Source organism: Plutella xylostella, chromosome 16 (genome assembly GCF_932276165.1).
Source record: "Plutella xylostella chromosome 16, ilPluXylo3.1, whole genome shotgun sequence".
NCBI classification, from domain to species: Eukaryota; Metazoa; Arthropoda; class Insecta; order Lepidoptera; family Plutellidae; genus Plutella; species Plutella xylostella.
The window spans coordinates 1,239,815-1,266,974 of NC_063996.1; the positions used below are offsets into that span (position 1 = coordinate 1,239,815).

The 27,160-nt window shown below is 39.6% G+C and overlaps 2 protein-coding genes across 2 annotated transcripts in view; one reads left to right on the forward strand and one right to left on the reverse strand.

The window, feature by feature from the left end:
* LOC105382260 (cholesterol transporter ABCA5) overlaps positions 1-27,160 on the reverse strand; it is a 51,722-nt gene that overhangs the window by 5,266 nt on the left and 19,296 nt on the right. Inside the window, exons 6-26 of the mRNA XM_048626516.1 lie at positions 12,188-12,319; positions 11,467-11,561; positions 11,216-11,294; positions 8,125-8,232; positions 7,472-7,615; positions 6,829-6,979; positions 5,933-6,077; positions 5,347-5,577; positions 4,916-5,030; positions 4,370-4,519; positions 3,803-3,970; positions 3,548-3,623; positions 3,028-3,204; positions 2,474-2,643; positions 2,223-2,324; positions 1,948-2,107; positions 1,308-1,659; positions 1,036-1,222; positions 750-866; positions 406-625; positions 179-266 (exon numbers count right to left, since the gene is read on the reverse strand). Of these exons, the coding sequence (XP_048482473.1) occupies positions 179-266; positions 406-625; positions 750-866; positions 1,036-1,222; positions 1,308-1,659; positions 1,948-2,107; positions 2,223-2,324; positions 2,474-2,643; positions 3,028-3,204; positions 3,548-3,623; positions 3,803-3,970; positions 4,370-4,519; positions 4,916-5,030; positions 5,347-5,577; positions 5,933-6,077; positions 6,829-6,979; positions 7,472-7,615; positions 8,125-8,232; positions 11,216-11,294; positions 11,467-11,561; positions 12,188-12,319 (3,167 nt within the window). The remainder of the gene's footprint in view (positions 1-178; positions 267-405; positions 626-749; positions 867-1,035; positions 1,223-1,307; positions 1,660-1,947; positions 2,108-2,222; positions 2,325-2,473; positions 2,644-3,027; positions 3,205-3,547; positions 3,624-3,802; positions 3,971-4,369; positions 4,520-4,915; positions 5,031-5,346; positions 5,578-5,932; positions 6,078-6,828; positions 6,980-7,471; positions 7,616-8,124; positions 8,233-11,215; positions 11,295-11,466; positions 11,562-12,187; positions 12,320-27,160) is intronic.
* On the forward strand, positions 15,813-20,090 carry LOC119694341. Its single transcript, XM_038120485.2, has 2 exons — positions 15,813-16,866; positions 19,977-20,090. The coding sequence occupies exons 1-2, from the start codon at positions 15,889-15,891 to the stop codon at positions 19,992-19,994; spliced, it is 996 nt and encodes a 331-aa protein (XP_037976413.2). The 5' UTR covers positions 15,813-15,888; the 3' UTR covers positions 19,995-20,090.

Here is a 27,160-nt window from a genome sequence, read left to right on the forward strand (position 1 = left end):
GTTGGTGAATGAGGGCTGATCTAGGTTGGTCTTACTAGGAGGTCTTGCCAGTGAGTTGGAGGCAGATTTGATAAAATTCAAACATTTATTTGATTTAAGGGCCTTTGTATAAAACAGGATGAAAAATAGCCAATAAGAATAGGGAAAGACGTGAATATTTAGTGAATACTGAACTTACCTATCAACATAGTAGATTATAGCGTACGGTATGTACATCACATTTAAGAAACTGAACACTAGATGAAGATAGAAGGCTATATCGCTACCTGAAACAATCACATACAAATAATATTAGGATACCTAATAAATAAAGTGATAATACATACAGAGATACTAGAACAACTAGAAGTGGTTGGTTATCAACATCAAATACATAGACGAATTAAATAATTTAACATTACATACCCCATTTAAAAGTATCAAGAACAGCGACCAATATGAACGGTATAACTCCGACCCACGTGGTGATGTTCGGCATGATGCTCTGCGCGGAGTCCATCTTGTCGAAAATGTACGAGAGACACGTGTTGAACAAGATGGCGGACGGGCTGTAGAGAAGTAGTAGAATCGAGAGCATCGTGAGCGCTGAGCCGTTCGTGAGACTGGGGATGTCGTTGAGGTTTACCTGAGGAATTGAATCAGGAAGTTTTTAGAAGTTCTGGAGACTTTTACATGTGAACTACTCTGACAAGAGGTGCTATAAGATGCTGAATAATATGATAGTACTTATAGGAGATAAGGGAACTTACCAATACTAAAACGCCGATGCTAGTGATGATCATAATAACTATTAAAATAGTGAAGTAAGTTAAGAAGTACATCGTCATCGACAGTCCATTTACACGAAGCTGATTCTTCGCTTTGATCTGGAAGAAAAAGGACAATTATTAAAGTATAATGAAAGAATACTAAGAAATAGGAAGCATTGGAAGATGTTATAGGTACAATCAACACAAAATCACAGCACATAAAGAAAGAAAAGAAAGACGAAAGTAAAGTCAAAGTTAAAATACAACAAAACATAAAACTACTAACCTCCCGATCATAGACAATATCAACGGCCAGCGTGACCGGCACCAGTGCGAATATCATGCCCATGAAGATGGCGCAGACCACGTTCCCCACATTAAACTCTTCCTGTTGCTCCGTTTGTTGAAATGGATGTGTATACACCTCGATAGGCTTGAAGCTTTCTAGGTAGCCCGCCGCTGACATCATTACTCTGAGAATTTTCAAGTTATGGTGTTTATATAATTCAAGTTTAATGACTATGTTGGTATGGTACGGAAATATAAACGAAAACTCACCTATAAATGCTATTGTCCAACATATTAATTATAATAGGCAGGCTATGCGTGTATGTGCTATTGTAGTAGGCCAAAATATTTCCATAAGGCATCGTACTATGCTTTATTGAGTAGGCACCAAAGTTCTCCATATTTAGGAAACTGGAGAAGTTACCATCAAAATCTACTATAGGATTCGCTCCTAACGTTTCTAGTGAGTCTCTTAAGTCTACAATTTCTTTGAAGATGCTTCCGTCATTGTGCAGTGCTATTGGAGTTCTATTTAAGTATGCGTTTGGATCTAATTTGAGAGGTTGCATACGGAAAAACACTATTTGTTTTGACTTCATATACAGGCCAAGGGCGCATGAGACTGTGGAAGAAGAAAAAATACATGGTTAATGCAACATCATCTAAATAGTTCTGTATTACATTGTTGTATTTACAGTATTTTGACACACATTCTTTATAATATCATTTTAAATATTCTTGTCAATCAGATCACCGGAATCAGTGACATTCAGAACATAAGTTAAAGCAGCTTATATTTTATTTCCAGAATATTAACAATAGATATCTATCTTATAAAACCCCATAGCTAGATCAATACATTAAAAACATTACCAATAACTTTATTTTTAATCATATATGAAAAACTTACTTATAGGCATGAAGATCATGACGTACAACTTGTATGGATCCCTGATCATCCGCACAGTCCGGATGTACACGAGGGCACAGAATGTTCTCCAACAACTTGGTTTTGTTTTAACTATTTCTCCTAGGACGTCTACTGATAATGGCGCTTCCGCTGGTGTTACCTAAAACGAGAATTATGTAAAGTTTATTGCAAGTTGTTCTAGCAAAATGTTTATCCAGGATAACACAGTCATGTTTAATAATTTATGAAGTCTATCATTATAATTAGGTATGTACCTTAACATGTTCAACCCCATGATTCGTAGAATGAAGTGCGTGTGAGGCTGGTGGAGTAGGCAGAGATGTAGCTTTCTGCTGGGAATCTTTGTCGTTCAACTCCTGTTGGTAAATAAGTTGAGTTAAAAAGGCTGAAGATACTTAACATGTTTTACTAAAAGTAATATATTAACTATAGTGTCATAGTTATTGTCACTATTTATTTATTGATTAGGTACGTATAACAAGGCAATTTTTTATGACATTCGTACCTGATAACTCAAAGTCTTGCTCTGCAAAGACAAACTCCTTGACAACGCCCGTGCCCTGACCAGCTTCACCGACGACACTCCTTCTGTCTCCATCTCTTCCGTATTCTCTCCCTCTAGACTCAAGAACACTTCTTCTAACGTCGTCATTGACACTCCGTAGCTCGTTATACCTGAAATACCACATATTTCTTGTTGAATTTCGCTGTTGGATCGATTGTATTGATTGAATTGTCCATCTTTGGATCGAGTAGTAAATTTATGGGATTACGATTAGCTTTATGTTAGCTTATGGGCTTCATTAGTTTACGTTATTTTTACAAAGTCCAAATAAGCAAACGTAGCTTTGGATTACCATTCATACAAGTAGGTATGTATTTAGTGATTGAAAGAACGAAAGAAGAGTTTTGAAAAGCTTATTGGGAGAGACCATGGCCAGCCGTAAACAATTATTCTCTGAAGATAATTAAGTATTTATCAGTGGGGTCACCACCGGCAGTGTCGCACGTACTTCAAAATCATGTCAGACCCATACAAGTTACATCGGCAGCTCTTACCCAACCGGTTGGTCCTCTCCCTGATCTCATGCTCGATGGCGTGGAAGAGCGGTGGGAACAGGTGCGCAGCGTAGTGCGGCAGGATGTAGCTGAGCTCGCGGCCGTGGCGCCGCGCCTTCTCCGCGCGCGGCACGTGCCCGCGCACCATGCGGGTGATCTGGTGCTCGCGGCACGCTCCTGAGAGTTATGATTTTATAGTCACATTATAGAGGTATAAAATGTATACTGTTCCATCATCAGGACTTCAGGGAGGGGTCTCACCGCTCCTAGAGTACTGCAGCATTAGCTTCAGCTGCTAGATCCACTGGTCCATGTATCCCTGATGTCAGACAATTTATGGCTGGCTGACGGTATAGTGCCTGTAGTTTATGACCGAGTTGTCGAGAGCTACAGGTCACTATAATTATATCACGTAGTTTAGAAAAGCGGGTTGCTTCTTGCATGTATGTGTGGTCCGTGATGTTTTTATAAAACCATAAATATTAATTTAAAAGAAGGTATGCTCATTGCTTATGCTCACCGTCTAAGACGAGGGTTAAGTGGTATCCAATACCGAATTTGTTCTTCAAGAACAACGATGTGCCAGCACATCGGACCTGTAAGATAAAAAAACAAATTTAGTATAAAATTCATTAGGTACTTTGCACCGGAATTAGTAATGCAGGATTTATAAGTTTAATTTAAAGTTAAAAGAGCACCTTCTAGCCAACAGTGCATCTGCTAGCTAATATATCACGTTCTAAAGACCTGATGAAAAAAATAGGTCTCCACTCACCCTCCCCTTACTAATGACGGCCTTCCGATCCCCCAGTATGTCGGCCTCGTCCATGAAGTGCGTGGTGAGCAGCAGCACCTTCCCGCGGCGCGCGCGCTGCAGGATGCGCCACATCTGTCTCCTAGAGACCGGGTCCACGCCCGCTGTCGGCTCGTCCAGGATTATTATCTAGGGAGTAAGAAAGAAGGTTGGGATGATTTGTTTTTAGGTAGTGTTTACAGTATGATTCTACTGTCTGTCATTAGTTATTATGATTAGTCAAGGATAAGCTAAGATTTTGGGCTTGAAGATGGAAATCAGTGATAACCTCAGGAAACGAAGATAATGAAGGTATTTTTTTGTACATTTGTACAAAAAAAGTGGTAAAGACGCTCTTCAGCTAGATAGGTGGTAGTGGTTGTATAAAGGAAGACCAAGACAAAGTGTTGTTTGCGTGTCAGATGTCTCACTCACTCACTCACTTAAAATTCAGCAAAGACTTCATTCTTCACCAACCACTACCAGCTACAGGTCGGCCTGTTTACGGTCCAATCCAATGAAGAGCCTTCATGAATTTAAGTTATCTACCTTAGGATCCCCAATAAGCGCGATGGCGATGCTGAGCTTCCTCTTCTGCCCTCCGGAGAGGTGCTTGGAGAACACGCCGGCCTGGTCCGACAGCCCCACCTCCGCCAGCGCCTTGCTCACGTCGTGCTGCCGGGTTTTACGAGGTATGCCCTGAAATGGAAATAAATGTAGTGGTAAACCAATGGCAGATTTTTTTTTTGCGTGGATCGGAGAGTGCTAAGCTTGGTATTTTATAAGAAATGAAGTTATAAGAGAACGAAACAATGAAGCTGGCTTTAAAATCTATGTACAAGCAGATATAGTAGCTTTCTATGGGGCATGGGTCGGCATGACAAACGCAAATGAAGCCCCAGAGTTTGTTACCGATGAGGTAAGATGCCTTGTTAAAACAATAGGTTTGGAGGTCTATAGGTATAACTAGAGTATTTCTATAAGTACCGTTTGAACTTCTGCTTTTATTTCGACTGTCAAAAAGGTTATTAAAATTTTCTTTGCAGGTGTTACAGAGAGCGTGTTTTACCAAACCTACTTAAATCAATAATGAACCTTGATAGCGGCGAAGAACTGCAGATGTTCCTTGACGGAGAGCAGGTCGAACAGCACGTCCTGCTGCGGGCACACGCCGATCATCTGCCGGATCTCGTGCATGTCGTTCGCGTCCCTGGGGAGAATGTGATATGGCAGGTTATGTTAGGTTGAAGGGATTCAGAGAAACAAGAAACAGAAATTAATAATAAGTTTACAAGAAAACTAAGTAGGTTAAAATCTATCAGCTGAAGTGGCAGAGGCAGTTAGAGACCAGTTAAAGTGTGGATAAAATAAATTCTCTTATGCCTCCTGAGCTAACCCATAGGTGCTAAGTGCCAGAGTTACCTACAAACTATACGTAACACAGGCATAGGATCAGACGAAATTTATGTGCCTGATTATAATTATCTCTGAACCTGATAATGATGTGTAACTATAGGTATACTAACCTAACATCCAATCCATACACATAGGCGGTGCCAGCAGAAGGAGCAGTTAAACCAGTCAGTATATTAAACAGCGTGCTCTTGCCAGCCCCGTTGTGCCCCAAAACCGCCGTGATCTGCCCCTCGTAGATGCTGAGCTCGATGCCGTCGATGGCCTTGATCTCCGCGCGCCGGCAGTGACGGAAACTCTTCTGGAGCCCTACGATGCGGATGGCTTCTTTATCTTGGAGCTCTCTGTGGGGTGTTTAAAAGGGATGAAATAAATTAAGGTACATGATGGTGTGGTGGAAAACTAAAGAGACGGCGCTCCAATGTGAGTAAGGGGCAAACTTCGAACGGAAATTTTACATCCTCAAGATATAATAGTAATAGCTTAAAACGCCACCAAATGGAGACGATTATGAACTTATGTAAAATCAGACTTGAACAGGATATATAACAGGATCCTACCAAAATCAAAAAGACAATTTCGTGAGTGATATTGAAATCCTGAGGGCATTAAAGAGGAAAAGGACTAAAGACCCTAGAAGGTGCTAATGGGAAAATACGGACGTAGTAGGTATTCCCTAGAATCCCTTGATATGTTTACCTGGGTACCGGCTCGATATCCTTGTTATTATGCGTGGCCTCCCCGTTGGAGTGGCAGTGCACGGTGGAGACGCGGCCGCGCGAGCGCTTGCACCAGAACGACGGCAGCAGGCAGAACCACGGCTTCTGCTTTATGCCGTATTCACCTGGAACACGTGGTCTAGGGTTAGAAAACTTAGATTGGCTTATACCTCATTCGGGGAAACGACGTAGCAAAGCGCCCTCTTTGTCCCACATTTCCATACAAAAGACAAAGACGACAAATGAGTTAGCCACGCCCATTTGGCCACGTGATTACCTAAAATTGTAAAGCCGTGTCTACAATTCTGAATTAAAGTATGGAGTAGGAAATAAAATTGTGCATGTTCATAATAATATTTTTTATTAATCTCTTTCTGACGACTCATCACTCCTATCATTTACATTTATAATAAATGATTCATTAAAATTTTCAAAGTTGTGGTCCATTTTTGAGGAGAGTGAGAGCGAGAGGATACACGGGAGACGTCCGAACGGTACAAAGAGCAACGACAGACTAATTATGACCTACAGTGTAAACGCGCCTTAGCGTTTTATCTATGACCAATCATATGCTTTCGTATATTCTTAGTACTACGTCGTTTCCCCGAATGAGGTATAGTAGATTCTATTGTATAACCACTTAACTAAGATTGGCTCACTGAAATGAATTTACGTCCCTGATGATCTCCCATAAGGCTTCTAAAATCAGCCACGAAGAGCAGAAAGATTTGCCCATCCTGCTGTTGCTGTCCATCAACTAGTTGTCGACCAGAATAGTGGTAAAGACGTAATTCATACGATTATACCTATGTTTCTGTAGTTGACTCTAACGTGCCTTGCCTATACGTATGTGCTAGATAGCTAAACGAAACTCACTAGGCATAACAGCGTCGAGCCAGTAGGCGGCGAGCGCGTAGAGCACGGTGTCCACCGCCATCATGATGAGGCTGCCCCCGAACGGCACGCCCGGCCCGCTCCACAGGTTGTCCCACGTCACGCCCACGCCCGCCATGTCCAGGACTAACGCCTGCGGAGAGAGGTTTCAGTGGTTAATTTGATAAAGCACTTGTAAGTTATGACGGAAATGGTAGGCTCTTAAAATCCTCTACTACAGAACAGTTTTCCAGTGCAGATCATGAACACGCTCACATCAAACCAGCAGGCGAGCGAGTCGGCGTTGGACACAACACCTGGATGAACTACCCTGTATGTGTCTAGTTCTAGCACGGAACGACTATTATTATAGTCTTATGGAGATGCTGAAGGTGTTGGCGCATCCCCATGCAAAGGGAGGATCCTCCGACATGCCGGGTGGTGTAGCCTGGCGCGCAGCCGCCCAACGGTTAGCGTTGGGGCTCTGTATATATTGCAGTGTAGCTGTGAAACTTCGTTACCGCGATGTAGGATTTCATAGAGATTTGCTTCGTTTCCATACTTCTTCTGTGTGTTGGGTTCCGAGCGCCATCTGTTGATTGTGTGGCGAGGTGTCCGCCATAGTCTAATGATGATGATGACGAACCTTGTCCATAGCGAGAGCGTAGCAGCTGGAGCTGATGAGCGACACGAACCAGAAGGCGAGCGAGTCGGCGTTGGACACGAACACCTGGATGAAGTACAGCCCGCTCATCAGGTTCACCGCGAAGCTGCCCAGGATGCCCGCCGTCTGTGGATGGAGATGAAATGGGTGATTATAATAGATGTAGTAGTTGAAGGACGGAGAATAGAGGTGGAAATGCTAACCTTGCAATAGAAATAAGTACCAACAGCAAAAAAGTTTGTAAAGTATTCCATGATTATAGTTAGGTCAAAAATTTAATTATTTAGTTACTTTGTATAGCTATTTACTTATAACGCATGAATTATTTACCCATTATACCAAATTAAATACCTATCCATTGAAAAGTTGATCGTTGCCGGACTCTTGCTATCTACTAGAGGATATCTGTTGCCGTGGAGCCATAACAGAAATGAGATCCCTCCTCTCATTCTGGAGGTAGTCGGCTCGATTCGTTCGTGGGGGTTAAAAATGGGTGACCGCTTACGATGAGATCTACATATTTTTAACTGACTTCGAAAAAAGGAGGAGTATCTCAATTCGTCTGTATGTATGTTTTTTTTAAAGGAGCATACTTTATAAATTTATTACCTAGTAATATAGGTAGAATAACTCACCCTAGCCTTATCAAAGAAGGGAGTCAACATGAAGGCGAAGGTGATGATGGTGAAACCAAACAGCAGCATCAACAGGAATATCAACACGTAGGAGGAATGCTGGAACACCTGGGAATAAAAATACAGAGTTTAATTAAAACAAAGTAAATAATTATTAATCAAAACATATTTACGCATCATTTATCTTAAAAATGGCATAGTTTTTTCTAATTTAATTTGTATCAGAATTTCAAATCGATGAAGAGGATTCGAATTGCGTTTAAGGGCCCGTACAGGGTGACGTGCCGCGCCAATTTTGGGTTTTCAATGCTCTTCACACAGCACACGCAGTGACACGCACACATGTAAGTTTGCACAGTGGGTCGATAAACTTTTACTCGCCAACTTTATTGACAATTATGTTCAAGTACATTTTGGGTGATTTTAGGGTAAGTTTGTATAATTCTTACTTACACTGGTAGGCACCAGGAAAGAGTAGAAATTAATAGGGGTGCCACTTTACTCTATACTCGGAACCCGATTAGCTTTCTCAAACAAATGTGGTATTTACTTGTAGAAAGGTAACTACAAGTATTAAAGTGTAGATAATAAGTTTCGGGCATCCTCCAGCCAACTGAACCCCGACGACAAAGCAAAGTAAATACATAGTGTCGCAAAAGGGCTATACTAAGCCAAAAGGGGATGACTCAAGGGGTCATTCTGAACAACTTTTGTTCTATGAGATTTGCAAATTCGCGAAAAAAAATATTCGTTTTCCATGGTAAAAAGTCACATGTCCAACAAAGTTTCTATGAAAAAGGTTTTTTTTTGTTAATTTCCAAAACTCGTAGAGCAAAAGTTCAGAATGACCCCCTGTCTTACTCCTTTTTACCCGACTGCCGAAGGAGGAGGGTAATGTGTTTTGATTGTATGTATGTATATATGTATGTTGTCTGTTTCTTTGTTCCCTCCTGTAGCCTAAACGGCTTGATAGATTTTGATGTATGAGGTATTGTTAGAAGCGTATTGATGGCGCGATGGCTATAGGCTATGTGACGTTCCATTAAAATGTACATAGCGCCCTCTTGAGGACATAACGTGATGATCGAAAAAATAATAATTCAACTTTGCCGTGTAAGGTATCAAATGAAAGGACTTGATTTTCACATTACAAAAATATGCATATTTTATTTTTATATTGAAGGTATTTAAATAACAACACCAAAATTATTGAAATAAAAAATGATCATGAACTACCTACCGACGTAAAATTTCATAAAATAAAAACAACTAAAAAGTTACAAATAAAAAAATACAAATATAAAAAACTAAAAACCTGACTGTACGCTAAAAACATGAAAACGAGTCCCAATGTTAATGGAAAGTATCGCAGGCGGGGACCAACTTGACCGCCACTCAAGGCCGTTTTCTAAGTAACATTCAGCTAAATGGTGAACCCTCTGCTGGTATAATTTGTTTATATACCGCTTTTTCAATACCTGTAAGTACATTTTTTGGCAGCATAATATTTTTACTTAATTTTAGGGTTTCGAACGTCAAAAGAAAAAAAGCAACCGTTATAGGATCTCTTTGTTGTCCGTCTGTCTGACTGACTGTCTGTCACCGCCCTTTTTCTCAGAAACGGGTAAAGATATCAAGCTTATATTTCGCATAGATGGGGAGTACCCCAAAAAAAATATTATGGTACTCCCTGTCCCACACAAGTAAATTGGGGCTTATATTTTTTCCAGTTATTTTGATGTGTATCCTTTTTTTTTCTTTTTTGTTTTGTATAAGTATGTGTTTCTTTTCTTTAAATCTGTATTTTTTTGTTGTTGCTGTCTATGTGTCGAAAAAATGTATCTTTATCTTCAAATCACGCCATCTATCGTTTGTTTTTTTTGTGGCTACTGTCTATAGAAGAAATTCCGTCATTGACAATTTTACGTTACGAATTTATTTTTATTTATTTTATTTTTATTTTTACATTTTCGTGGAGAATCAACAGCATTTTGTTAATAAATAATTATTACTTATGAACACATAACAACTTGACGCCATTAACAGAATGAACTTAGTAAACCCAGTAAACCTAACACATCCAGAGGAAAAACAAAATCTCTTTCTCTCTCTCTGAAAAACATACTTACTTAATAGCCCAAACTCGATGCTTTTAGCTATTAACATCTTTGAAATAAAATTGAGCCACCACCGTGTTACTGCCCTCATCAGATCCTCACGAGACCATACCTCAACCAGCACCAAGAGACTGTATTTTTGATCCCTAACCTAATGTTCGTGCGTATTGTCATCACTTAGATCCATTCGCTATATTCCTGCTCCTCATCAGACCTTTACGAGACTGTAATATCACGAGTATATTGCACACTATCTAATTTAATTTAATGTATTGAATATACTGGAAGAATTATGCTTCCTCAATTTCAAATCAAATTATGTTGGTGTCATAAAAGTTGAAAAAGTGCAATGACAACCAATGTGCAGTGATTTTGTATCTGTACACGATAAGATCGCGAGCTGTCAGTGCTGCCTAAACCGACGTGACCCTTCTTTGGAGGCCAGCGGCCAACTGAGTCAAACGTCACTTGTGTTTATGATTTTATAACACAGAAAGCCGCCATAGATATTTGTATGAAGATTTGAGGGAAAAAAATTGCTCAAGTTTGTGATTAATTTACACAAAATAAGTGTGTGTTTATTAAAAAACAAGGTATTTAGCGCCTAGTCCAAGCCTTTAACTTTATAATATGATAAAAATCATATGAAAATTCTTTATAATTACGACACAGTTGTTACAATACGGGAGTGTGATTGACTGGTTTTTCTTGATATTCTGAAATTAATTTACAGTTATCCATAATCATTTACTTAAATTCGAATGATTCAGCACCTAGCTAGACTCTTCAACTACCTGTGTGATTTTTTTCAAGGCTGTAGAGCATCATTTACTACATAATTCTATGACAATGCCAACCCTCGATTCCCTATTGCAGACCCTTAAACGAAAATAGAAATAATAAAAATGTATATAATTTTGTTTTTATGAGTGGCCAGGATGAAATGGATTTCTAGAAGTGTGCGTTAACTTTACCTTCAAAGTGAAGAGCAAGACTGTGCTGACGACGGAAAGTACGGTGACGAACACTGCGTAAATTAGGAACCATGAAAACCTGAAAAAGGAAATAATTTCATATTTATTATTATTGACAATGGATTGAAGTTTTACGAGTTTATGGAATAAGTTTGTTTATCTTCAAGTGCCGTCTCCTAAAGAATTCCTGCAAATTTCTGTATTGGAAATGGAATGCTGATGGATTTTGTTTATAAAATAAAATAATTTACCAGTAGACGGAATCCTTGAGCCCCATGATCCTCATGCCTTCCCTGATCTTCTTCTCCTTCTCCCCCACCACGAACATCAGCAGGTATGTGATGAACTGAAATATTATACAAGTAAAATATTATAGGATGGATAACTGCATTCTTGCTATATGTATACCTGTGTAAGTATCGTTTTTTGGTTACTTATAAACTAGTTAGTAAACCGTGAATTAATAAATGCATTGTTTTTTATAGCCTATTGTGTAACTATAATCTACAACCCAAGTAACAATGGCTTATTAAATTCGTGAAATTTTTCGATAATTTGATTTAACGTGTGCAAATGGTCTGTTGTGGAAAAACTAAGGCGGACTCCTGCTTATTCATTGGATTTTGTTGTATTGATTACAGAAGTATTTTAAACATACATATAACTACTGTACTACCATAAAAGAACTTTAAACACTGTTTAACAAGTTTAAAACGAAATTTGTCAGATTTCGTAGTTTAACAGCGCTAAACATCTGTTAAATACTGTCTTTGTTTTTGTGGTAAGGCCCTTATATAAATCAAAGAAAATATTTTTGCTAAATGGGCCCACGGAAAATATAGCGGATGAAAAGTTCTTCAGCAAGAATCGGAACCGACGGTTAAAAAAACCTACTGAAGTAGTTAGGTACATCTTAATATTCCTCAACAGTTAATGTCAGTGCTTTGTGTCTATGATCAGTAGTGTGAGTACCTGCGACAGCGTCATGACCATATACATGGGCATGATGACGCGGAAGATGACGAGCCAGTCGCCCGTGTGCTGCCGCTTCGGGAACTGCCGCAGGTCCACGCGCGGCGCCGGGAACGGGGACTCCGTGTCCATCTGGAAGGAAGGGCAAGGTCAGAAGAAGGAGTTTATCTAGAAGGGAGGGGAGGGTTAGAAGAGGGAACGTCAAAAAGTAGTTTTATTGAGCCTTTTTTTTTTTTTTTTTTTATTAATTTAAGGACCACATAAAAGATAGTTACATTAACACATTTGAGTGAAATACAGGACATATGTACTTCTAAATAAAAATGTAGCCACAGCATGTGTAACATTAAAGAGCGTTACCTAACTAAAAATAATAACTTAAATATAAAATAAGTATACAGATCACAAAATATTTTGAATACATTAAAAGTAATGTGTGTGAGCAATTGTCACATGGGCATGAGAACTATATGAGATATGAGTTAGTTTTTTTTTTAAATATAAATTATATAGATTATTTATTTATCATGAGCACAGTTGGATAATTTTGAGTAGGTGGATAGTAGTGTGGTAAATGTCGATGCTATGTTTTAAAGTATTATATAAAGCCATAATTCGGTTAATGGGGGCATGGTCTCCAACGTTTGTTCTACATATGGGCAGTGTAAACGGAGCATCTCTTATAACTCTAGCTGAGACTTTGGGGACATTTAGAGATATCCTCTGTAATAGTTCGGGACAATCAATGATACCGTGCATCAGCTTGAAAACGAAAATTAGGTCTGCGCGAACACGCCTAGTCTTCAATGATTCCATTCTAAAGTGATTAAGCCGAGCTGAATAGGATCGAAGGGATTTGCATAAGTTTTGAGAATAAGATAGGTGATACAGGAAACGTTTTTGCACTCTTTCAATACGGTCACTGTGCACTGCGAAGACAGGGTTCCAGGCAGGGCTACAATATTCTAGAACGGACCGGACATAACTATTGTAAAGAAGTTGTAGACTGGCAGTGCTGCGGAATACCTTTGTCTTGCGTATGACAAAACCTAAAATTTTGTTTGCTTTACTCACGAGGTGTTCGATATGAGCGGTGAATTTAAAGGTACTGTCCACTACAACTCCCAGATCTCGAGCAGTTTTAACACCCGGTAATGTTTGGCCATTAATTATGTAGGACCATTCTGTTGGATGCCGTTTACGAGTGAAATTTATCTGAAAGCACTTAGATGTGTTGAGAGTCATTTTATTCGTCTCACACCAGTTTGCTAAGCTATTGATGTCAGTCTGCAGCTGGTGACAATCTTCAGGTCTTTTTATTTCTTTATAAACTTTTAGATCATCAGCGTACAAGAGAGATTTCGAGTAGGTGATAACTACTGGGATATTATTGATAAAAATGGCGAATAAAAGAGGTCCTAAATGAGAACCTTGTGCAATACCGGAAGAGATTGGAAGCTGCTTAGATTTATATCCGCAGAGTGCGACCAATTGAGAGCGGTTATTTAGGTAGCTGGCTATTCATCTAAGTAGGGAACCGTGAATGCCCAAGTAGGCTAACTTATTTAAAAGAATATTATGGTCAACGACATCAAACGCCTTGCTAAAGTCTGTATAAATAGCGTGGACTTCGTTACCTCTATCAAGCGTGGACATTATATCGTCTGAAAGTATAGCCAAGTTAGTAAGGGTTGATTTTTTGGGAAGGAAACCATGCTGTTCGTATGCAAGAAATGGTTTAACCTGCCAGTAAATTCTTCTTACTACTATGCTTTCTAGGAGCTTACTAATAGCACAAAGAATAGATATTGGCCGATATTTCTGAATGTCAGACGAGAAGCCGGATTTCGGAATGGGTACTACATGTGCTAATTTCCATTGTGCTGGGTATTGCCCTAGTTGTAATGTAAGATTAAAAATTAGCAGAAGTGGTTTAACTAAGGTAGTGCGGCATTGTTTAAGGAAGTATGGTGGCAAACAGTCTGACCCGGAACCTTTGTTTGCGTCCAGTTTGTCCAATGCTCTTTTAATTTCTAATGATGTGATTGTAATTGTTGAGAGAGTATGATTCGCAATACATTGTTCGTCAGTTGGCGGTGTTATACTGGCAGCAGGTTTAAACACAGAGTTGAAGTATTCACAGAACAGATCACAGATGTTTTGACCACCGGAGGCTGCTTGTTGCCCAAATTTCATTGTATGAGGAAATTGATGACTATTTTGTTTTGTGTTTTTAATAAAGCTCCAAAATAGTTTGGGGTTTTTGTGTAAGTTATTTTCAATGAAATTTTTGTACTGAGTGTAGCAATGTCTGGTTAATTTAGCACAGCGATTGCGGAGTAAGTTATAAGTTAATTTGTCTCGAGGGTTACCGAATTTCTTAAATTGACGATAGTATGAGTCTTTTTCTTTTAAGGATTTTATTAAAGCTTTACTGTACCATGTGGGATAATTAGCGTTTTTACGAGTTTTGATTGGAACGTGTAGTAGGAATAATGAGTGCAAAATGCTGTAGAAGTTATCTATAACTTTGTTGATATCGGTAGCTCCTTTAATCTCAAGGGCATCATGCCAGTCAATTAACGATAGTTCAGAGTTAATCGCTTCATAGTTAGCCTTATAAAAATTGAAAGATTTAGAGTAATTTGCCTGAAGGTTTTTTTTTGGCATAGCATGAACGATTATTTCTAGTGGAGGGTGAAATTTGTCTACTGTAGTGAGTGGTGCAGTACATAAGTCTACCTTAATGGTATCTGAGGAGTTGGTTAAGACCAAGTCCAGAGTTCGACCAAGTGAGTTTGTGACGCCATTACACTGTTCCAGGTTATTATAATTGATACAGTCTAGGAAGCTGTTTTCAACTTGTGATGAGGAGGGTGTTGGGACAAGTGACCGAGAATCCGAAGACTGTTGCCACATAGTTTGAGACAAGTTAAAGTCACCAATAACAATGTTCAATGCATTTTCATGGACGCAATAATTAAGAGTTTTCGACAAGTTATTGCAAAGCTCATCAGTGTAGGATAGGTTTAGCGGTGGAGGATTATAAGCTACACATATGTTTAGAGTTATAAATTTGTGACGACTGTTGCTTTGTATCTTATTATCATTTATAGCCAATGTTACCCAGAGCAGCTCACAATTACACTCCCATTCAACATTTCTATTAGCTTCAATATCTGAGCGAACTGCGATCAGCACCCCGCCGCCATCAGTCTTATTTTTAAAATTATCAGTAGGTCGGTCGCGTCTATAAACAGAGTATCGATGGTCAATAAATTCATAATCGTAAACAGAATCGTTAAGCCACGTCTCAGTAAAGACAATTATGTCGTAATTTGCACACAGTATATTTGTTTTGATTTTATCAGTTTTAGTTCTCATGCCTCTAAGATTTTGGTAATAAATTTTGACATTGAATTTAACTAGGATATAGGAAAAAATATTTATAGAGTAAGGAGAAGTTGTCGGATATTGTATTAGATGTGGGTATGCATGATGATTAATAAAGACCAGTACAAGCTCAGCACTCGTGTTTCATTGACGTACTCTTTACATGGCGCAGTCGGTAGGGAATAAAAATTTAACGTAGGTAACAAATTTAAAATACGAAGAAGAGACAAATAAACAAAAGTGCCGTTAATGTAGAAATTATAAAAAATATAAAAGTGTAATAAAAAGTAAATTTAGAATAAATAAAAATGGAGGCCGTATTAAAGCCGCCATCGGCCTTTCAATTTGATAATAATTTAACGAGTGTAACGTCAGGAAATCTGTGCAAATCGTGGGAAGACTGGAAAAAATCATTTTTGGTTTATTTTGAAGCTTGTGAACTATCAAAAAAGACTGTAACAGTCCAAATTAATATACTGTTACACGTCATCGGTCCAAAGTGTCGCGAAGTTTACGAACAATTTAAGAAGAAAAGCGAGTCATTGAGCGATGTCTTATCTCAATTTGATGAATTCTTTTTACCTAAAAAGAATACTACAGTGGAAAGACACAAATTCTTCACCCGTGAGCAAAAAGATTTCGAGTCAACAGAACAATACGTCTATGAATTGAATAAAATGGCGGCGACGTGTAATTTCAAAGATCTATGCGACGAGCTTGTTAAAGATCGCCTAATCTGCGGAATTAATGATGGTGCATTACGAGAACGATTATTACGAGAACCGGATCTAACACTGAGCAGAGCCCTCGATATATGTCGGTTGGCTGAGCTGTCACGTGTTCAGGCCGGCAGTATCAAGACTGAGAGGTCGAGTCATCACGTCCACGAGGTAAATCATCACAATGGAGATTGCTCGGAGCAGCCGGGATCAGGCGAAGGATCAGTCAGCTGGGTGCAGTCGGGGCGCTGTCGGTGTGGAGCAGCGCAGGCGCAGCACGCCTCCGGCACGCGGGACGCGCGTGACCGTCGCAGGCGAGGGCGCGGCCGCGGCCGCGGGCGCGCTCGTGCTCAGGGGCGCCCTGGGCCGCCTGCTGCCGTCGCCCCGCCCTACCAAGGTTCTAGTGCAAATAAAGTGCAAAGTGTATGCTCAAAGTGCGGTATAAATCATGAGCTATATAAGTGCCCAGCCTATGGTGTGCAGTGTAACAATTGTAACCGTTACAATCATTATGCTAAGATGTGTAGACGACAAGTTTACGCTATTGATGGTGAATCCAGTGATCAGGTAATATATAATGTAAACTCTAATAATGATTGGTGTACAACTTTATTAGTAAATGGCTATGCAATAGGGTTTAAGTTGGACACCGGGGCTGATGTCAATATATTACCTATACGTTTTTTAAAAGAAATTGGCATTTCAGAGAGTGAGCTAACGGAAACTACTATAAAATTACGTGGATATTCAGGAAATACCATCAAAGTTGTAGGTAAATGCAACATCAAGGTAGTTCATAAAGAAAACACTTATATAATCAAATTCATCATAGCAGATGTCGATTCCTCCCCAATTATAGGTAGAAGTTCATGTGAGGAACTAAACTTAGTTAAAAGAATATTATCTATTTCAAAAAACTCAGGTAATACTGAAATTTTGGATGCATACTCGGACGTGTTTGAAGGATTAGGTTGTTTGCCGGGATGTCACAAAATACAACTTAAAGAAAACGTGAATCCAGTAGTACATGCTCCGAGAAAGTTACCAATAGCATTAAAAGATAAAGTAAAAGATAAATTGTCAGAAATGGTTAGTCAAGGTATCATAGCCAAAGTAGAAGGACCAACAGATTGGGTTAGTAGCATGACATTAGCTAAAAAAGCTGACGGAGACTTCAGGATATGTCTAGACCCGCAAGATCTGAATAAAGCCATACGGCGCGAGCACTTTAAATTGCCAACTCTCGACGAAATAACAGCTAAATTGTCGGGCGCTAAAGTATTTAGTACGTTAGATGCAAAAAAGAGTTTCTGGCAGTATAAATTACATGAAGATAGCACAGACCTTTGTACTTTCAATACGGCGTTCGGACGATACAAATTCTTAAGATTACCATTTGGTATATCATCGGCATCTGAAGTTTTTCACAAAACTTTGCTACAACATTTTGAGGATATTGAAGGAGTATGTCAGTTCGTCGACGACCTGCTCATATACGGTAAAGATAGGAAGGAGCACGACGAACGTCTACACCAAGTGCTACAAAGATGCCGAAAAATAAATATAAAGCTTAATAGAGAAAAATGTAAGATAGGATTGAATGAAATTACATATTTAGGTCATAAAATTAGTCAGCATGGTATATTACCAGATGATACACACACATTGGCAATAAGGAACATGCCGGAACCGAAAAACGTCAAGGACTTGGAGCGTTTCCTAGGCCTGGTGACATACGTAGGCAGTTTCATTCCACATCTGTCTGATAAAACCTCAATTTTAAGAGAGTTGCTCAAAAAACATATTGAGTGGCACTGGACGGATAGGCACGCGGCTAGTTTCAAAGCTATAAAACAGAGTTTGTCGAGCCCGCCTGTATTGCAATACTATAGTTTAGATAAACCAGTCACGTTATCAGTAGATGCTAGTAAGAACGGCCTCGGGGCATGCCTACTGCAGGAGGGGTCACCTGTTTGTTATGCGTCAAAGTCCCTAAATAAAACGGAACAGGCCTACGCGCAGATCGAAAAGGAATTATTTGCTTGTGTGTTTGCGTGTGAAAAGTTCTATACATATATATATGGTCGTACGGATATCACTATAGAAACAGATCACAAACCACTCATTAGCATAATAAACAAGCCTATTGTAAACGCACCTCCTCGTCTGCAGAGAATGCTTATGAGGTTACAGCCATATACATTCACTCTTGTATATAAGCCAGGTAGGTATTTATATGTAGCGGATGCCTTATCGCGCGCCTGCCATTCATATAGCAACAGTGTTGACCGTGACCTCGAGCCCCGCGACCACCTCGATGCGCAGGCGCAGGTGTGCTCGGTGGCCATCCATAATCCTCTCACTGATTCCCATTTTTTACAGATACAAAAATATACACAAAATGACAGTGAGTTACAATTATTAAAAACCGTTATTAGAAAGGGATGGCCTACACATAAAAATTAGGTTGATGACCTAATTAGGTGTTACTGGTGTGTTAGGGACGAATTAACTTTTCAATACGGGTTAGTCTGGAAAGGTACTCGCATTATTATACCTAAATGTATGAGGCAGGAGATGTTGCGAAAAGTACATATAGGCCATTTAGGTGTAGAAAAATGCAAATTGAGAGCGCGCGAAATTATGTATTGGCCTAACATAAGTTCTCAGATAGAAGATATGATATCTAACTGCCAGGCATGTCTTACCTATAGAAAAGCAAACGTAAAAGAGACATTGTTACAACACGAGATTCCGAATAGGGCTTGGTCTAAAGTAGCAGCGGATTTATTTCACTTCCGTGATCAAACATATCTTTTGGTTGTTGACTATTATAGTAAGTTCGTAGAAGTTATCAACATTCAGTCGATGACGTCACAGTCCGTTGTCGATCAGCTGAAAATTATATTGAGTAGAACCGGGATACCGGATATTCTCATGACAGACGGCGGCCCGGAATTTAATAGCGAGCATTTTAGGAAATTTTCTACCGAATGGAACTTTCAACATGTGATGTCATCTCCTAGGTATCCACAATCCAATGGTCAGGTAGAAAGAACTATTCAGACAGTGAAAAACATGTTAAAGAAGACTAGTTATGATAATTCGGATTTCCGGTTGGCACTCCTAGAGTATTTAAACACACCAATTGATAATTCGTTGCCATCACCTTCCGAATTACTTAATAATAGAAAACTTAGAAGTATCGTTCCATGCTCACCTTCATTGTTGCAACCTAAAATACATAAGAACGTTTGCTCAAAGTTACAAAGTCGTAAGATTAAAGAGAAGAATTATTATGACAAAAGTGCTAGGGATTTATCCATATTGAAAGTAGGTCAAAAGGTAAAAGCATGGTTAAATAATAAGTGGCAAAATGGTGTGGTCTTAAGTATAAAAGGAATACGATCATACGCAATACAAATGCAGTCAGGTCGCGTTATAGTGAGAAATCGTAGACATTTAATAGAAGATTCAAACCGTTGCTTATCGCGTACGTATAATGATAACAATAGCTACCGATATGACGATATAGTAACGATGACGCAGCGTCAACAAGCACCGCCTGAGAGTGGCGGGTCCCCGCGCCCGCGCAGCCCCCCCCGCCCCGGTGTCCCGCTTCAGCCACCTCATGTACCTAATGTAACAGCTGATCCTCACATAACCCGTTATGGCAGGGCGGTGAGACCTCCTGAGCGCTACGGCTTCTCTGCGGCACGATAGGATAGGACATCACGAATATTATCAACTAACTATAAGTGGAATGAATTTTAATTTTATTTTATAATCTTATATGTTAAACTCAAGTATTTAGGTGTTCGAGCCTTCAGCTTGAACCACTTGAGATTACGCTCTCTCTTTCGGACTATCTCTGTCTCTTTCTAACACGTTGTTGCTCCACTCTCTACGTCATCAGCAACATGAACTCTGGTTATGTGATCTGTGACAGCACGCCGCAGCCATCTTGAATTCAGTACGCTTATAACTCTCAAACGGACAAGACGTTTCTCGAGTGATAATATAACTATACTTACGAAACAGGTTAGTACACACTTTTACAACAATTTTCATCATTCCGCTCGGCGCCCCAGGCCCAGCGACGAAATAGTGCCCTCGAGGCATCTTCACACTTAGCCAACTGTCTTATACGACAAGGAACTTGACGCGACAATTTCGCACGACCTGATGCGACACTAAAATCGCACTAAGTAATCAATACGACATATGAGCTGATGCGACGTCGCATGAAAGGGCGCATGACTTGATACGACATTGCCGTCGTCGCACGGATTTTAAGGCGTATGAATTGATGCGACGTCGCATGAAAGGTCGCATGACTTGATACGACACTACCGTCGCACGGATTTTAAGGAGTATGAAATGATGCGACGTCGTATAAATTAACACAACTATATATATCATGAAGGTCGATGATTATCAATGGTTCTTTGTCTTTTAAATTTCAGAATGCCGGCTCAAATAAAAACACTGGGTGAAATTGCTGTCGACCCACCGCCGGACGATGATGTCGCATCCCTGAATGCAACTCTATCATTCATGGAAGAAAACTTTCCGAGTGATTGGCGAACCTGGGAAATCTACGATCACTCCTATGCAGACCTTTTTGGAGATGAAATTCAGCCAGCCGTCGAAGCAAAACTCAGTTTTGCTATACCAAACCAGGACTTAGCGAGAGCATTTGGACTTCCGTCTTTATCGGAGCGAAGCTATCGGCAAGCTAGAAGGAAGCTATGTACATGGGCGATTGGCAGAGCCCTTATCTACTCGCCACATTCAATCATGCAAAAGATCCACGACCGTTGCTATTCAAAATTCATGGACGTGGTGGCTAAGATTAAAGCTAAAATCACGCCGGTCAGAAGGGCCAGATCCTCGGCTGAGAAATCTACTACTCAGAATCCTGATTCTCCCGGCTCGCAGCAGGAGGTGTTAAGAAAGAGAAGTCTCTCACCACCGGCTCAATCAAATAGAACAAAACGTCGGAAATCTAATAGTATGGAACAAGGTAGCTCCGACCACCTATTAGCTACCGTGCTACAACAACAGATGGAGATGTTCAATAAGCTCCTACAAGTATCGGTGGACACGAACCAGAACTTAAGAAGCTTGGGTGAACAGCTAACACATGACCAAAACCAGAATGCACCACAGGACGAGGCCGGTTTATTAAATGCCTCATTCGAATCAACACCAGATAGTACAGCCGATGTAGAGGTAGAACCGGAACAAGTAAGCGAGACTGAACAAGACCACTCCGCGCCTGTCAACTCGGCTTCTCGCGAAAGGGATCTTAATCTTAAAATATCAGAATTACAACACGAATTGAATACTTTAAGACGATCTCAACAAGCGACTGAGGCAGAAGAAGAAGAAGAGCGCGAGGAATACGACTTCGAACCAACAACTGTGGAGAAGGAAGCAAAATTTTCTAAAGCAGACCCACGTCTTTTAAAACAAGGAATAGAATGTCAGAGACTGGGGTCCCAGGGCTGGGAAAATATAAGATATTCTGAGGTGCAAAAACAATTTCAAGCTTCACCAGCCTTTTGTGCATTGAAAACCAATAATATTCTGGCAAACATCACACCTGGTTGGTCTTCCTTATCTATCCTTGAAAAATTTGACCACACATTGGGCACTATTACAAATGGACTCCTTCAACAAAGGAAAATTTTTAAGGAAGTGGTTGATGAGCTGCCCAGTAACGTTCGTCAAAAAGTTGGGAATGAATTCTTGGCCGTTAACTGCAAATTCCGCAAACAATCCGACGATCTATTGCAGTACGTGTGCGGACGAAGGGCAGAAGTATTAAAAATGCGTAGAAGCACGTACAAACCGAAGAACAAAGTCTTGGCTTCATTACTCAACGACATACCACCAACGGAAAACCACTTGTTCGACGACGAAAAACTGTGCGATGCTATAAAGCAGCAAGGAGGGGTGTATAGGTTTTTTCCTTTCAGGCAGAGAAAAAGGGGGGAGGAAACAAAAAGACTCGAGAGGAAAGCCGATCACCGCACCTCCTATCAAAACACAAATAATAATAAAAGACCGCGCCAAAACGAAACGAACTGGCATTCCACTAAAAAATTTGACAGCGGTAAGCCCAAAGGTTCCACCACACACATCAATAAAAGAAAGTGGAACACTTCGACAAAAAAATGACTCCTTATCTTTCAGAGCGGGGCAGCTACAAACGCACATAGACGAGTGGGAAAAGTGTGGTGCCCCAAAAACAATACTCAAGTTTTTAACACACGGCTACAGAATACCATTCAAATCAAAACCCGTGATCGTAGAATTGAACGAAGACTTAATGAAAAGATACCAAACAAAACAATCAGGTGCAATGTCAACGGAAATTCAGAAAATGCTATCAACAGGAGCAATTCAAAGGAGCAAATGCCGAAAAGGTTTCCTGTCGACAATGTTTCTTCGCAAGAAAACGGACGGTTCAAATCGAACGATTTTCAACCTCAAAAGGCTAAACAACTTCGTGGCTACGCAAAAATTTCGACTATTAAATCACCAGAAAATACCAACAATCCTGGGAAAGGAGTACCACATGATGAAAATAGATATCTCACAAGCCTATTACCATGTACCGATTCACGTGAAACATCGTCCCTTCCTATCACTGGCATATGGTGGAGAAACATATCAAATGACTTGTCTTCCTTTCGGGCTACCCAGCGCCCCATCAATTTTTTCAAAAATCACCAATTGGTTGGCTCACAGTTTTCGACAACAGGGTATAAAGACGATCGTTTATCTGGACGATTTCTTGATTGTTCACCAAGATCCTCAAATTCTGCAAACGCAAAAGGATTATGTGGTTCAGCACCTGAATCTATTAGGATGGACGGTAAACAATCAAAAATCCTCAATAGTACCAGTAGACTAGAATATTTGGGAATAGTCTGGGACACAGGGAGGAACATAAAATGTCTTGCAGAAAAGAAAGTTGTATCACTTCAATCGGAAATAAAAGCAATAGTAAGGAAGAATTGCTGGAGTTGGCACGAGGCCAAGGTAATTTTGGGCAAACTAAATTTCGCGGCGTTTGTTGTACCACTAGGACGCCTTCATTGCCGCAAACTCCAGAGAATCGCTGTGACTCTCCCAGAACAGGACAAATATTCAAAGTTCAAGCTACAACCTCATGCCGTCGCAGATTTGACTTGGTGGGTAGAAAATGCGCACAAGTCAACGGCAATCCATCACCCCACTCCAACCTTGTTTATAACAACAGACGCAGCAGACAGTGGGTGGGGTGCAACAGTGAACGGAAAGAAGTTTTGGGGACCTTGGCTACCGAATCAGAATCACTGGCACAGCAATTACAAAGAACTGTGGACAGTTTACGAAGTGCTGAAATGTCTGGGACCACAGCTAAAAGAGAAATCGCTAATGCTTCAATCGGACAACCGTACAGCTGTAGCATACTTAACGAAAGAAGGGGGAACGAAATCACTAAAACTTCTAGAAATAACGACGTTGATTCTAACATTATGTCAAAGACGGAAATGTCACATTACAGCTCGGTATTTACCAGGGATCTACAACGGCATCGCGGACGGTCTGTCACGTTTAAAAAGCCTACCCGAATGGACATTGAGTCAAGAAGCAACATCTATGGTTTTCGAGAAGTTAGGTTATCCGGAGATAGATCTCTTTGCAACTTCGAGATCAGCGATTCTCCCAGCATATGTAAGCGAAGAAGCCAACGACACTCAGAGCCAATTCGTCGACGCTTTCAGCAGGAAGTGGGAGTACAAGTTGGGCTGGATTTTTCCCCCTCCTTCGATGATCCCGAGGGTCCTACACCACCTCAACGATTCAAAAGGAACATACTTATTAGTAGCCCCAGTCTGGGAGAAACCACATTGGAAAACCGATCTCTTGAAAAGAGCATTACGTCCTCCACTCCTAATTCCAAATCTACGGAATTATCTTACAGACCTCCGAACGAACCAGCCACCTCCAGCTGTGGAACAACTAAATTTAGCGGTATGGATGGTTCGGGCTGGGCCGATCATGTAAAAGATTGGTCAAAAGATGAAGTAGGCATATTAGAAGCTTCTTGGAGGGCGTCAACTATAAAAACTTATAAATACGCGTGGAAAAGATGGAAAATGTGGGCATCCGCTAACAATGTTCTAGTAAGCGATCCAAAAGCTGCAGATCTGGCTAAATACTTGTGCTTTTTACACAATTCGGTGAAATTGGCCCCACGTACAATTCTTTTACACAAATCGGTGGTTACAACTTTCGCGAATCCAACTCAAGGTGATAACTTAAATTCTCATCCCCTGGTAAAACATGTCTTGAAAGGCATTTTCGTTCAACGCCCACCGGCTAAGAAACCCCTCTCCTGGAAAATGGACGACTTGATTAAATTTCTAGAAGCATATCCGTTCGAGGAGAACTTATTTACTGTATCTAGGCACACAGCAGCCTTATTACTACTTGCGTCCGGAAGAAGAATACATGACCTGACGCTTTTAAGGTTAAAAACGGGATTCATAGAGTTTGTGGGTGAGGACATCATTTTTTGGCCAGAGTATGGTTCTAAAACCGATTCATCCACCTTTAGACAATCGGGATGGTTAATATCTTCCGATTCTAGAATTCCCAATAGACTTAATCTGCCACTATGGATAAAGAAATTAATTGCCTTATCGGAAGACCGGAGAAAGTCTAACAAAATTACGAGCCTTTTCGTAACAGTGAGGGGACGCGTAAAAGCGGCTTCAAACACCATTATATCAGGATGGCTAAGAAGTCTTTTCAAAGAGGCTGGGATTGCTTCATCTGCAGGTAGCTTCAGAAGCGTGGTCGCAACTGATTGTTGGCTTAATTGTCAAGAAATTGAAAATATATTGTCTAGAGGAAACTGGCGCTCAAAGGCAACAGTTTTTAAGCATTACTTTAAAGAAGTGTCTGCACCTATATCATTACCTAGAAATAAACTTCTACACTCCTTTACACCATTATAGGTAACATAGGCCTTACCTACTTTAAATTTAATGTTATTGATTATTATCTAAGAAACTATAAAATAAAAATTTATAATAAATATGTTAAGCTTTAAGTTCCTAAATGATTGTTATGGCATTGTCAAATAAAACAAATGTTTAAGTTAATACATGTTATTGAAATAATTATGTTATCTTTATTTTCACAAAATAAAAAATCACTAATAAGTACCTACAGCAAGCTAATCTACAATCTTCTAAACTGATCACAGTACGCTTCTTGCAGCACGCCGGCAGATAGAAAACATATCTCAAGTGGTTCAAGCTGAAGGCTCGAACACCTAAATAGAACCGTTTTACCCCCGAAGGGCATAAAACGGATATTTAGGTTTCAGCCGAAGCTTGGACCACCCTTTCAGGGCCTTGCCGGCTTGATAGGTACTGAATTCAAGATGGCTGCGGCGTGCTGTCACAGATCACATAACCAGAGTTCATGTTGCTGATGACGTAGAGAGTGGAGCAACAACGTGTTAGAAAGAGACAGAGATAGTCCGAAAGAGAGAGCGTAATCTCAAGTGGTTCAAGCTTCGGCTGAAACCTAAATATCCGTTTTATGCCCTTCGGGGGTAAAACGGTTCTATTACTTACAATGTAATAATTGAATAAGTACTTACTTACTTATTAATTAATAATTTTTTTGAATGATATGATAATTTATGATATAATTGCTGATGTTTAATATTATACCTAAGCACAAAAGTATAATTTTACTTACTTAATGAAATGTGATAATGAGGATTCAATTTAATTCAAATGAGTATGTTTATAAAATAATTAATATTATGTTATCAATATAATACCTGATCAAATTGTTTGCATTACATTCTTATTTAGTTATGTACGTTAAAATCTACTAGTTATTTTGTTTGTTATTGTTATTTGTAATAAAAATCGCATGAGATTGTACACAAAAACTAGGTAGCTGTTTTTTATGATTATGATTCATTCAAGGACACCTTATTTAGCCTTATTATATTGATTGTCAATGTTTATTAAAGTACCTACCTTTCCACAAGGCAAGTTTGTAACCATAATATACCTAACAAATTTTGCTCCGGTACTTACGGTTCTATTTACATAGTTTTCTCTCATGATAACCTTATGAAATGAGCTGGTATAGGTAACATTGAGTTACAAATTTACAATACACAAGTCAATGAGTAGGTAGGTATTTATAATGTTTTTGATTTATTTTAATGATTTTAATTGCATGTATTATGAATAGTAACTATGTTCTATCTAAATCAATTTGGGTAAGTATAAACTTACTGCCTTTATATACCTAATAATATATTATAAACTTACAACCACTTTATATTCAAGATAAAATTGTTGTGAAATTGCTCTTTACAAAATAAACTTATCATTGTACCTGCTGTTTGTCTATGTTGATATTGATATGTACATGAATTCGTTTTTTTATGAAATTTGTTATGAAATTAATATCTATGCATGTATACCTACTGTGCTTATTTTTTTTATAAGAAGGGGGATGTCGGATATTGTATTAGATGTGGGTATGCATGATGATTAATAAAGACCAGTACAAGCTCAGCACTCGTGTTTCATTGACGTACTCTTTACAGAAGTTACAATTGGTTTATCATTACATTGCTCTTTATAAGAATCGAAGGAGACACGTCATTTTTACGCACAAAAATTTGACCGTTACGGATCCAGCAGTATTTGTAACCCTTTTCTTTGACGGCGAGTCGAGTGGCAGCGTGCAGTGATTTGTTCAATGGGGATAGATGTTCCGAAACATAAATGAGTCGCTTATCCCCTTTCAGTCCCACATGCTT